General features: G+C 46.1%; 1 protein-coding gene across 3 annotated transcripts in view; it reads left to right on the forward strand.

Moving 5' to 3' along the window:
• The window catches only part of WDR48 (WD repeat domain 48), a 43,944-nt gene extending 30,164 nt beyond the window's left edge, over positions 1-13,780 (forward strand). For 2 of the 3 annotated variants that reach the window (XM_025912982.2, XM_086720482.1), the window contains 8 exons: positions 31-138; positions 451-547; positions 3,869-3,964; positions 6,172-6,277; positions 7,333-7,420; positions 9,715-9,791; positions 10,942-11,134; positions 11,771-13,780. In XM_025912982.2, the coding sequence (XP_025768767.2) occupies positions 31-138; positions 451-547; positions 3,869-3,964; positions 6,172-6,277; positions 7,333-7,420; positions 9,715-9,791; positions 10,942-11,134; positions 11,771-11,866 (861 nt within the window). In that variant the 3' untranslated portion in view covers positions 11,867-13,780. Of the gene's footprint in view, positions 1-30; positions 139-450; positions 605-3,868; positions 3,965-6,171; positions 6,278-7,332; positions 7,421-9,714; positions 9,792-10,941; positions 11,135-11,770 lie in introns of all 3 variants that reach the window. The other variant, XM_086720481.1, reaches the window with a different exon arrangement.

The raw sequence follows: 13,780 nt of genomic DNA on the forward strand, positions 1-13,780 counted from the left end.
TAATTCCCATACTTTCTTTTTGCTGTATAGGCATGTAAAGTTGAAGATCTGGGCAAAGTGGATTTTGAGGATGAAATTAAGAAAAGATTTAAGATGGTGTATGTGCCAAATTGGTTCTCAGTAGACTTAAAAACAGGGGTGAGTTTGCAACTGATATTCGTACAATTTGGCATAGTTGAAAGTTTCTTATGTAGCTCAGAATTAAGTATTATTAAGTACGGAGTCCTATGTTTAAGTATGAACGCAGTAAGTTTTTCATGTTAATACTTGCCAAATGCAGTTAAAAAGTGCCTTTTGGTATCCCAGGAAATTAAACTGTAGCTCCAGTGAATCCCATGAAACACATTTTGGTCCTGAATCTGTGGCTTAGCACTTAGTACAGATACGTAGGGGCATATTAGGAGAATGTGTTGAAATGGAATGCTGCTAACAGTGTTTTTATTTTGACAGATGTTGACTATTACTTTGGATGAGAGTGATTGTTTTGCTGCTTGGGTTTCTGCAAAAGACGCTGGCTTCAGCAGCCCTGACGGGTCAGATCCAAAACGTGCGTTTAAGTGTCCTTCCCTCCCTCCTTTCGAAAGAGAAGGTGGATCTGTGCTGGGTTAGGTTTTTTTGTTTGTGTTTGGTTTGCTTTGCTTTTCTTTGCTATGTGCTCCCTTTTTTTTTTTAACAATATTTGGGCATTTTTAAATCACTTTTCAAGAAATACATATATTCCCCCATGGAATTTGAAAATACTATACCATTTTAAATGTTTTGGGGGTCTTGGGGCGCCTGGGTGGCTCAGTCGGTTAAGTGTCCAACTCTTGATTTTGGCTCAGGTCGTGATCTCACGGTGGGTGAGTTTGAGTCCTGTGTTGGGCCCCACGCTGACAGCACGGAGCCTGCTTGGGATTCTCTTCTCCCTCCTTCTCTCCCCCCTCCCCAGCTCAGGCTCTCTTTCTCTCTCAAAATAAATAAATAAGTAACTTTGAATAAATTGGTTTTAAGATAAATAAATGTTTTGGGGGCCTGGGTTTTTCTCGCAGTCTGTGGTTTACCTTTAACAATTAAACACACAGCACACTCTCTACCCCTAATCCTTTCTGGAAATCTGTTAGGGTAGGAAAAGTGAAGCTGGGAAACAGTTCTGGTGTCTTCCTTTGTTTTGTTTGTTTGTTTTTAATTGAGGTATAATTGACATGTGACATTATATTAGTTTCAGATGTCCAACCTGATTCAATATTTGTATATATTGCAAAATGATCATAAATCTAGTTAATATCCATTACCACCATACATAGTTACACATTTTTGTTGTTGTTGTTGTTGCTTATGATGAGAACGTCTAAGATCTGCCCTGTTAGCAGCTTTCAAATGTGCACAATATTAGTCGCCGTGACTTGCTTACGTGATAACTGGAAGTTTGTACCTTTTGATATCCTCTTCACGTCACTGCTCCCTGCCTCTGGCGACCACCAGTCTATTTTGTCTTTTGTTTCTTTTTAAGATTCGACATATATGTGAGATCATCTGGTATTTTCTTTCTCTGTCTTACTCCACATTAGCCCTCAGGGTCCAACTGAATTATCACAGATGGCAGGATTGTGTTCTTTCTTGTGGCTGAATAACATTCCGTTGTACCTACGTACCACATTTTTTCTTTATCCGTTCATCTATCGATGAACACTTGGTTTCCATATCTTGGCTACTGTAAATACTGCTGCAGTGAACATAAGGGTGTGTATATCTTTTTGAGTTGGTTTTTTTCATTTTCTTTGGGTAAATACCCAGAAGTGGAATTGCGAGATAATACGGAATTTACTATTTTTAATTTCTTGAGCAGACTGCATACTGTTTTGCACAGTGACTGCACCAGTTTACGTTCCCACCAACAGTGTAAGAGGGTTCCCTTTACGCACATTTTCATGAACACTTACCTTGTATCTTTTTGGTACTAGCCATTCTAATGTGTGTGAGGTTGTGCTTTTGATTTGCATTTCCCCGATGATTAGTGATGTTGAGCATTTTTTTTTCACGTACTTGTTGGCCATCTGTATGTCTTCTTTGGGAAAATGTCTATTCAGATCTTCTGTCCATTTTTTTTTTTTTTTAAGATTTTATTCTTAAGCAATCTCTGTACCCAGTGTGGGGCTTGAACTCACAGTCCCTGAGAACAGAGTCACATGCTCCACCAACTGAACCAGCCGGGAGCCCCTTTCTGCCCATTTTTTAAAATTTTTTTTTTTTCCAACGTTTATTTATTTTTGGGACAGAGAGAGACAGAGCACGAACGGGGGAGGGGCAGAGAGAGAGGGAGACACAGAATCAGAAACAGGCTCCAGGCTCTGAGCCATCAGCCCAGAGCCCGACGCGGGGCTCGAACTCACGGACCGCGAGATCGTGACCTGGCTGAAGTCGGACGCTTAACCGACTGCGCCACCCAGGCGCCCCTCTGCCCATTTTTTAATTGGATTGCTTGTTTTCCATTTTTGTTTTTGCCGTTGAGTTGTATGAATTCCTTGTATATTTTGGGTATTAACCCCTTATCAGATCTATGATTTGTAGAGATTTCTCCTATGCCGTAGGCTGCCTTTTCATTTTGTTGATGGTTTCCTTTGCTGTGCAGAGCTTGTTAGCTTGATGTAGTCCCACTAGCTCACTTTTGCTTTTGTTGTTTTTGCTTTTGGTGTCAGATCCAAAAAATCATCACCAAGCTCCAGGACCTTGCTGCCTATGTTTTCTTCTAGGGTTTTTTTTTTTTTTTCCTTAGTTTTTAAAATTTTTATTTAATCTTGAGAGAGAAAGAGAGCGCGAGCAGGGGAGGAACAGAGAGAGAGGGAGACACAGAATCCGAAGCAGGTTCCAGGCTCTGAGCTCTCAGCACAGAGCCCGACGTGGGGCTTGAGCTCACAAACCACGAGATCATGAGCTGAGCCGAAGTTGGACGCTTGACGGACTGAGCCACCCAGGCACCCCTTCTTCTAGGAGTTTTATGGTTCTGACAGTCAAATCTTTAATCTATTTTGAGTTAATTCTTGTGTATTGTGAGAAGAAACGTATAAAAGTCTATTATATTTTGTTGATTACATCTTTGGTTGCTATTCTCCTGAGAATGTAGTATGTAGACATACCTGATGTACATAAATATAGTTTTAGTGGCTCCATATGGAAATAGTTCTTTAAAGAATGTAATTCCCATTTTTGTTCATTTTTAATTTTTTTTAAGTTATTTATTTTCAGAGACAGAGACAGTGTGAGCGGGGGATGGGGAGAGAGAGAGAATCCCAAGCAGGCTCCCCACTGTCAGCAGAGAGAAATCATGTGAAATCATGACCTGAGCCAAAATCAAGAGTCAGACGCTTAACCAGCTGAGCCACCCAGGCGTCTGTTTTTGTTCATTTTTTTTAAATGGTCCTATTTGGGGCACCTAGGTGGTTCAGTTGGTTAAGTGTTCTACTCCAGCTCAGGTCATGATCTCACTGTTCATAGGTTCACGCCCTATGTTGGGCTCTGCTCTGACAACACGGCATCTGCTGGGGATTCTCTGTCTCCCTTCCTCTGCCCCTCCCCTGCTCACCTGCTCTTTCTCTCTCTCAAAAATAAACATTAAAAAAAAAAAAAAGAATGGTTATATCTGAACAATCAGATAGCTCCATATTATCAGAACAACCAGTTAATTGCTCCGTATTATCACTGCTGAAACATTCTAAGATAAATTTTAATAGACTTGGCAAAATCTTTAAAGTCGTTTAAACATCATTGGCATCGGGTTACGAGTGTAACATCCAAATATGTGGAAACAATTTTTATTTCTTTCCCTCTGTTTTTAGGTGAAAACTAATAACTCTCTTTTCCATGTCTTTTCATTTTAACTCTTTTGCAGTGAACTTAGGAGGACTTTTACTGCAGGCACTCCTAGAATATTGGCCTAGAACACACGTGAATCCAATGGATGAAGAAGAAAATGAAGTAAACCATGGTTCGTGTTTTTATATCCAAATAATTGACTTAAAATTACTCAGAAGTTTAAGATGCTTGGAGTGTTTGTTATTCTAAGGATGTTTAAGAAATGTTTGGAAGCATTTACTAAATCGTGACAAAATAAATATTTGTGATGTGCCCAATTTATCACCCTTCCACGTATCAAAGAACGTCCGGTCTTGACTTGAGATTCCAAGAGCACTTTCCGTGAAGCTGCTCAAGATGGGTAAAAAAAACCCTATATATCCAAATGACCTTCTCCTTAAAAGCAAGCGGCTTAGCGGTCTTCTTCCAAAGAAGACTGTTCCTCAGAGCATCTGTGGTCCTGCTGGACTCACCTCCAGAGCTAGCTACTTAGCTGCATCAGGAAGCCATTTCTGTCCTTACCTGGTCATGATTCATTTCGGCCTGAAACACAGGCATTACCTAGTCTGATGATCTACCTGATTTTGGCTCCAAACGTTTCAAAGAATCAAATTTCAACCCAGAAGTGTCAGGATAAGCGAATGGGTATTTGTAAAGAATTAATGTCACTGAGGACATTGAAAAGTTATGTGTGCCTCAGAGGGTGGCAATAACTTTCTCTGGGCAGTAGAGGAGAACATGTTTCAAGTTTGTAATTTCGATTCAGTTTGATTGAATGAAGAGAAAAAAAAGAAAACAATTTCACAGCTCATTTGTCACCTATTAGCCAGTTGAAGAATCCTTGAGTCCTACCTGCCAAGGGCTCACTCTGTTGAATATTCTCTGAATTCTCTGAAGATTCTGCTGAAGAGCGCCCACTTCTGGTGGCCAGTAATGACCAGGACCTCCTGCCAGAGCCTTTGTTCCGGCTGATTCATCCATAATCAGTTTAAATCTCTTGTGCGCAAGGTCTCTTGTGCATGCTTCTCTGCAAGCCAGTCTTCTGATATCCCTGTCGCAGAGGGCGCCGACCCCACCCGTGGTGGCTTTTGTTCTGTGTCATCTGGTGCACGCCCCTCCCCATCAGAATCGTACAGGGGGCTCTGAGCGAGAGAAACTCAACGGAAAGATCTTCAGCAGAGGGTGGAAAAAGCCAGGTCTCCGTGTGGGCTCTGGCATTTATCAGCTGTGTAGCTGTGGGCATGTCATTCCCAGCCATGCCCGTCCCTCTCCACCTGCAGGGTGACAGTTAGAATGCCCTAGAGGCCAAGTAGACGAGCAAGATCAAAAACTAGTAGGACAGTCTGCACCACTGGCGTCCAGGCTTTGGCTGTGGGAGTAAGGAAAGAGTCGCAGGAATCCGGGTCATCCTCAAATCAAACTGCCGTAGTAAGGGCGGGGGCGGGGGCGGGGGCGGGGGCGGGGGCGGGGCCCACCCACCGTGCAGCCAGACCACTGCTTGCTCCACCCGTGTGGTGATCTGCACCAGCACCGTGGGCTCTCCAGAGTCGTGTAGATGCCCCTCAGTGAGCAGCTCAGGCGTCCAGAGGCTGCTGGCAGGGTTGATAGAGATAAATGGGCACGGACCGCATCCTTTCGGGCCTGACGTTCCGGCAGGGCAGAAAGCTCCTTGGATGGAGCAGAGAGAGCATTAGGGGATCGCAGGGAGGTGTCGGGTGCTGTGGGAGAGGGTCTGAAAGTGCTGTAGGGTCAGAGGGTGACGTGGCTTCCAGATTCACCAGAGGTGTCTGTGAACAAGGTGGCACTGGAGTGGGGCTCAACTGCACTTCGTCAAAAGGTTACGAAGAAAGCGGGGAAATGAAATCTGCAGGGAATAATGAGAAGGAGATTCGGGCCGCTTTGGGGGTTTTACTTTTCGCTGATACCTCTGCCATCGGCTATGGCGGCTGTTAAAACATAAATTTGTTTCTGGCCGCAGAAATTTTCCTGGTCTTGGTGTTCTACCCACGTGCACAACAGCGGACCGCCGTTTGTAAACAGGCTGTCCTAGACTTCCCTGTGGCTGAAGTAGATGGTTCGCTCTTTATTTCAAATCTCAGATGTTAATGTCTTCGATTAAAATTCCCTAAAAGTATACAGTCATTTCCCATGAGGTACACCCCAAGTTGCCGTCCTTATTCTTTGTGGAAATTTAACTTTGATTGGTTTTGTACCTTTATCTGACTGGCTGACTTCTCAGACTTTGAACTTTAAAAGCTTGGCGGTTTGAAGCCTGTAGAAACAAAATGTTACATTTGAGCACTAGCTCTGGATACTGACACCATGTGCATCTTTTCCTAGTAAATGGGGAGCAGGAGAACCGAGTGCAGAAGGGAAATGGATATTTTCAAGTCCCCCCCCACACTCCTGTGATCTTTGGTGAAGCTGGGGGACGCACACTGTTCAGGTATGGGTAAGGAAGGTCGGAGACCCTGCCTAAGAGAGCATCCCATTTGCTAAGAGATACGGACTCAAACATGATAAAGTGGGTTTGTTTTTTTTTAAGATTTTACTTTTTTTAGCCAATTGATTAATTATTTTTAAAGATTTTATTTTTAAAGTGATCACTCCAACATGGGGCTCAGCCTCACAGCCCTGAGATCAAGAGTCGCTTGCTTTACTGACGGAGCCAGCCAGGCACGTCCAAACATAAGTTGTTCATTACTAACTTTTATGGGTGTGATTCGGAAGCTTTTCCATCTCCGTGCCATAATTCAGTGTCTGATGCCAGTCGGCCCCATTCTAACTGAGAGCTGAGCCTCTCGTGTGAAAGTAAGGTCGGGTACCTTGCTTTCAGGCAGCTTCTCTGGTGGTTTCTGCAGGAAGCTCTCCCTCTCTCTCACTGAAGCCAGCGTGACTGGGGGGTCAGGAATCCCCAGGTGTCCCTGCTCAGAGCATCAGAGCAGGGCACTTCCCTCGGGCTGGGCCCTGCAGGACCGCCTGGGCTGCTCCTGAGAACCGTCGTGCTCGGTGGTGCCCCGGCCTGAGGTGCAAGGCAGTCAGTCCCTCGTGAGGCCCCGCGGGGAAGCTGGAGTAGCTTCCCCTCAGGTTGCCAGCGAGGCCCTGCTGGAGCCACAGGGGAGCTCACTAGAGTCTCCTCTGGGCCAGAAGTGAGAGGAACGCTTCTGTTGCCCTTGAGCTCAGAATCCTCCTGCCCCGCCCCCCCGTCAGGCCTGTGCCGTGCACGGGAGCCCCGGCAGGAGAGCTTTCCGGGCTGTTCCGCCTCCACCCAGGGTCCCTGTCGTCACCCGACGACTCAGAGGAGCGGCGCTAGTGTGCGCCTGGCCTCGAGGTCTGGGGCCCTGCTCTCCCTCCCGGCGGACTGAGTCAGGCCGCCTGGCTGCCGTCAAGGGGGGGGTTGCCCAGAATGAGCTCCGTAGGGTCCCTCCCTCTAATGTTTGCTGACGGGGGGTTGTCATTTGTGCTGCTTGTGTCACTTACTACCTGACGGGTTATGTTTAGGCTGCTCTGCCGAGACTCCGGGGGTGAGACTGAGTCGATGCTTCTTAATGAGACAGTGCCACAATGGGTCATTGACATCACTGTGGATGTAAGTGTCCTTCGCTCCTGCTTCGCCCTTTTGTCCTTTCCAGATCACGAAGGCATGAGAACAGCTTTAGACCGTGCCGTCCTAAACTTGAGTCAAAACTAGGCTCCAAGTGGAATCCCCCTCTGCTTCCCTGCAGCTCCAGGGCTGCGGAAGAAGTTGGTAATGAGTCGTGTCAGTTTATATCTCTGTTGGATTGAGTTATAAACATGTCATGTGCTTATTAAAGAAAATAAACGAATAAAGGGAAACGCCCACCTCTTTCCCAGTCATCCCTTTCTTCCATCCACTCCTGTCCTTCTCCCTAGAGCGATAACTTTTCGTAGTTTAATGCACAACCTTCAGGACTTTTTTCTGTGCGTACACAAGCAGGTACTATCCAGGTGTGTGTGTAGGTGCCTCTGTGTGTGTGTAGGTACAGACACACACACACACACACACAGTTCATTATTTTGCACAAAATCTTATACATTCTGTTCTGCAACTTGGTTTGGTTTTATTTTTTGCTTAAAAATATGTCTTGGATGGTTTTTCATGTCTGTACGTCATATGGGTCATTCCTTTTTAATGATTACATAGTATGTCTTTGTATAAATGTGTCATAATTAATTATCTGGTCCCCGATTGAGGGACGTTAAGATTGTTTCCAGTGTTTTCTATCACAAACAATGCTTCCGTCAACATCCTTGGACCTGTATCTTTGTATACTTTTTGGGTAAATTCCTAGAAGTGGAATTGCTGGATCCAAGGGTCTGCATGCTTTAAATTTTGCGATACAGCCCGTTTGCTCCCACAGAGGCTCCAACAGTGCGTGAGTGCCCACTTTTGCACACTGACCGACACTGTCGGTCTTTGCTTTGTCGGTCTTTAATGTGGGTTGGTTTGTTTGTTTCCATCTGTACTGAGGTTAGGCATCTTTTCGTATTGGCTGTTTGTGCTTCTCCTGTGAATTGCCTCTGTATCCTTCACTCCTTTTTCTGTTGGGGAGTTTGTGTGTCTTCCTGATTTGTAGGACTTCTTCATATTGAACAGTCACCCTTTGACTATTATCCGTGCCTCTCAGTTGAAGTATTACTTTTTCGTGGTTGGTGTCTTTTACCAGGCAAAAAGTTTGAATTTTTATGTAATCAGATTGACCTTCATGGCTCTGAGTGTCACATCTTGCTTGGCTATTCTCTAGTACGTCTGTGATCATTGTTTGTGTCTAGATCTGTAATTTATGAGAATGTGTGCTGTTTAGTGTGAGGTAGGATGCTAACTTCCTCCAAACAGATAGCCAGTGTGCCAAAACAATTTTTTTGAATAACCTATCCTTTTCTTAGTAATTAGAAATGCTGTCTTTATCAGGCACTAAATTTCTCTAGGCACATGGGCCTGTTTCTAGACTTGCTTATGTGCTGTTGATCTGTTTTATATATTCCTAAAGCCTTATGAAAAGAGATTGAATCTCTAGAACCTCCAGAAAATGTGTTTTCTGTCCAGATATACCTCCAAGAACCTAAAGCCAGTGTGACACCTGATGGGTATTCTGTGCTCTTAGCTCTGAGTCCGAGCTCCCCATAAGCACTACTTTCTTTGAGTATGAAACTCACCTGGGATGCATTGCTGACATTCAGCCTGTGGCTTATTCCTGAGAGGAGACACCCAGACAGGATATGACATGGAGGCTTGAAGGGGAGTGATACCCAGAGAAAAGATGACCAGTTAATTTTATCCTTCACCTGAGTATGTGGTTTACTTCATGGTAGACACCTAGGTGTTTGGCTGAAGTTTCCACTCTTGATTAAAACCTCAGACCTGATGTGAGAGGGAGAGAATGTTGGAGGACCTCAGTGACCTTTCCAGCTAGATGATGGGCCTCACCAGCCTAGAGTGTGTGGTTTTGCTCAGAAGTGGATGCTGTGGGTTTCTCTCCAGACACTGAATTTTCTGTTTGGGCCCTTAAGTATCAGCCCCAATGTTTTAATGTGGAATTGAGATTTTGCTTTAAATAGCAAGTAATATTTGTTTCCCTTTAATACCTTGAATTGTTATTTGGGAAGAGCCATACTGCAGTTTCACACTGCCACTGACGTATCATTTATCTTGTATACGTTTTATTACGAAACTGAACGCGAGACTTTTCTGGATACATTTTCACTAGGCTTAGGTGATTGGATAGCTTACTATAAATTTCATAGAAAGTTCATTTGAATTGTAAAATAACTATTAACTGGTAAATCATGTTTTTTGTTGACTTCATTTTCACTCATCAGCTAATAGAAATGATTATGCCTTTTTTACTTTTAATATTTCAGAAAAATATGCCCAAATTCAACAAAATTCCTTTCTACCTCCAACCTCACGCATCTTCGGGAGCAAAAACCTTAAAAAAGTAAGTAAATGTAGTGTCATGTGATGCCGGATCTAATCAATTGCCAGAGACTTTTTTATTCTTTATGATTGCTTTTATAGCAAAGGAGACATGTCGTAGATCTAAAGCTAGTTTCATAATACTGAAAGTTTACACAGTTTACCCTTTACCAAGTACCTATGTGGTAGGCCACAGAAGTTCAAAAAAGTAAGACTTGGATTTTGTTTCTTGCCACAGCATAGTTTAGGACAGTTTGTATATAAAGACTGCTTTCACAGATACTTGGGGAATGAGGAGAGAGGGAGAAACGGATTTGGGGCTGGAGCTTTCTGGAAAGGCTTCTTGAAGGGCATGGAATTTGAGCTGCACATGTAAGGATGGATAGAGTTGCAAAAGAGAGGTATTCAACAAGACTTAAAAACCTCTTGTTAGGGAAATTTCGACATAACGAAAAGGAGATTAGAATGAACCCCGTTATCCTGTCAAACAGCTTCAGGGTTATTGACACATGTCTGAACATTTTCCTTCTTCTCTGCCTCCCCCCCGCTCCCACCCACCTACACACACACACACACACACACACACACACACACACACACACCGGATTATGTTAAAGCGAGTCCTACATTCCGCTTGTAATGACTGACGTTCAAGATGGCTTTCAGAGTTTGAGCCTGAGCTGCTTGGGTTGGCAACCTGACGTCAGTGATACAGAAATAGGTTTGGGAGTGAGGAAGCTGATGAATGTAGTTTTGGACACGGAGAGTTTGAGGTTCCTGCAGGACATCCATCTGGAGATACCCGGCTGGCTGTTGGGCTTGTGGGTGATCACCGGGGGCTGCCTTCCCTCCCAGGAGCATTCAGTCTGCTGCTGTGCTAGGAAAGTCTTTAAGGGAATAAAACCCGGAAGGCTGTTCTTTATGTATGTGTAAGTCTTAACGTGCATTTAATCTCAGTTACCCACTATCTGTGTCTCAGGAGGACACTATAGAGAATATGTTGGCAATTCTAAAATAGATGAAGGCAGTGACTGAAAACATTTATTGGTTTATGCTTCTGCGGTTTACTTTATCTTTACCAAATGGGGACACCAAAGAGCATGTAAGACAACGTCCGGCAATTGGCTGACGTCACACTCTGCCCTTGCTTTTTTTTTTTTTTTTTTTTGCAGAGACAGACTCTCCGCCAGTGACATGCTCCAAGTCCGGAAGGTAATGGAACACGTTTACGAGAAAATCATCAACTTGGATAATGAGTCGCAAACCACTAGCTCTTCTAACAACGAAAAGCCAGGGGAACAGGAAAAAGAGGAGGATATTGCTGTGCTGGCGGAGGAGAAAATCGAACTTTTGTGCCAGGACCAGGTAAGTGCACTCGAGGACCGCGGCCCCATTCTCTCTAGTGCTGATGCTCAGAAAGCCAGGTGTCGTGTGATTACGCTTCCCACGTCTGTGGCCTTTGGGGGTGCTTCTGCTTTTAAGGAGACTCTGAGGAGGGAGTGTTGGGTCTCTCCCACCTACTGGTGAGGCCCCTTCCGAAGGGGCTCTTCGGCCCACCCTGAAGCTCCCGTTTACCCCGGGGAGGTTCTCCGGAAAGGGACACAGAGACGGTAAATGTGAATGTGCCGGTGGCTGTTTCTTTCCCCGACCAGAGAAGGACAGCCGCTGGCCTCGGTGCGCAGAGCAGCACCTGCTGTGCTGGGTGGAGACGTGCAGCGGAGGTGGGTGGCGCCCCGGGGGAGCTGTTTGAAGTAAAGGTGCACTCGAGGCATTTCCTCAGAGGAACGGCTGGAGTTGGGATTTCTGGCCCAGCCGCACGAGCTGCACGTCTCTCGGGGCCCCGGTTTGTGTCCGCGTCACGGCGGCTGTGTCAGCACGAGCAGGCCGGCAGGTGGGGACGAGCTGGGTCACCTGCTGAGAGTCTGAGTTCACAATAAAGGTCTTAGGTATCACGCAGTAGAGGCTCTGACATTTTTTATGACCTGTTTTTTTGCCGTTCAGGTTTTGGATCCAAACATGGACCTCCGGACGGTGAAGCACTTCATCTGGAAGAGCGGGGGCGACCTCACCCTCCATTACCGCCAGAAGTCCACGTGAAGGGCGGGCAGGCGCTCCTGGGTATGCATTTACCGACCTTCCTCCGTGGCCCCGAGAGTAGTCCTAGGAAGCCCGCCGAGCCCCAATGGGAGCAAGACTTCTAGCGGCCGATTTGGTATGGACCGAGATTCTCTTTCAGTTGAAGCGACTAATCGAGATGTAATATAGAAACCAGTCTCCATGTGTAGATTAAGCTGTCCCCAGGGAGGCAGAGAGTGAGAGCAGGACAACCCCCACCCCCCCCCCCGCCCCCGAAGAGGACTGTGTCTTGCAAGATGTACAGAGAACGGACGACAGGCCAGCACAGACTCGGCTTCCTCCTTTTGTTTCAAAGGACCTTATCTTTGTCTGTTAGCACTTGTTAGAGACACATCGGTAGAGCCACCTCTGTCACTGTGTTTCAACTTCAAATCCACACGCTCTGTAGCTTTTCTAAGAGAGTACATTCCATCCACGCAGCACCTATGAAGGCTTTTTCCGGGTTGGTCATTAAAAACAAACACAACAAATGTTCTCACACTTACGACAGTTATTTTAATAGGAATTTGCTGTTGTACAATTCAGGAGCCAGCCCACTTCAAAATAAATTCTCCTCCTTGGGCTCGTTTTAACCCTGCATCTCAGATGCGTTCTTTTAGGAAGACCTGTAGAGATTCCGGGTGCCGGACCGCAGCCCTCGGACTGCCAGACTGGAGTGCGCCCCGCGGTGCCCCGCGGTGCCGTGGGCCGCAGGGAGGTGCGGCTCTTTCACTCCTCCTCGCGGTGCCCGGTTTTGTGTATGGGCAAAAGCCAGGCGACGCCACAGGCTCTCGCTCTGGGTGAACAGCGTGATGCCATCAAAGCCCAAGACCGTGATGGAACGGTAGCTTCATTTACACGCGACCCAAAACGCCTGGTGTCCTGGTGAGCTGACCGGATACTCTGTCCTGGGAGTACACGTGCTCGTTCCTCTGGAGTTTCACAGGCAGGGCGGTGGTGTGGTGCCTGCACCCAGAGTTCTCTTCACTGTTCTTTCTAAAGCTTTCCTAGAATCCTTTGAGTCTTGTACAGAATATAACTTATTGGGGATAAACACTTCGACTTTTGGCAAGAAGAAATACTTTGGATCCTCCCCAAGGTCATTTGTATTCAGCACAGAACAATGGTCCACCCCATAAAACTACTTAAGACAAGCCTCCTGTATGAAGCCAGAAGCACAAGTGCCTTCGGAGGGCAGTTTATTCGGGTCCGGTCGCCTCCCCCTCTCGTGTGCGGTCAGTCCCCACGGCAGCAGGGGCCGGGGAGGGCGGGGAAGGTCTTTCTTCCTCCCTGTCCTCTTCCCGGGCTCCGCTGGAGGCAGCTGACGGGCCCGGGGCCAGACCTGACCATTTGAGATTCCCTTGCCTGCACGACTGTAGAGACAGGGCTCCCTCACCGCCGGTCAGGCTCCTTTGGAAAGTGGACAGGTCACTGCCTCCAGCACTTTGAAGAAGTCAGCAAAGAGGTGCCATGTTCCCAAGGAGTCTTTCCCCCCTCACGCACAGAGCCACCGGCTTCTTTTTTTAAAGTCCTTTCTATCTGTTGGATACAACGGTGCACTTTTGGTGCACATTTTTTAGCAATAGTTGTGAATTAATGACAGAAACACAACCACCAAAAATCCCCACAGCTCATTTACCAGCCCTCAGCTGTGTCTGCGGGAGGGGGCCTTGGGCCACAGAACGGGTTTTGCTGGGCCGTTTTGCCCTGTGTGCCGAGGCGTGAGGGGCGGCTGCACTCCCTTCCTGTCATCCATCTGACCCTCGGCATGCTTCTACTTTTTTTTTCCTTCCAGTCAAACCAGTAATAGTTTCCAGAAAATTTGACAGCCTGCAATGCCAAAAGGGTAAAAATCTGTATTTCACGGTTGTATAGAATAAAGGCTTTAATTAAAAT

The sequence above is a fragment of the Puma concolor genome, chromosome C2 (assembly GCF_028749965.1).
Source record: "Puma concolor isolate L17-30 chromosome C2, mPumCon1.1.hap2, whole genome shotgun sequence".
In the NCBI taxonomy this organism is placed as follows: domain Eukaryota; kingdom Metazoa; phylum Chordata; class Mammalia; order Carnivora; family Felidae; genus Puma; species Puma concolor.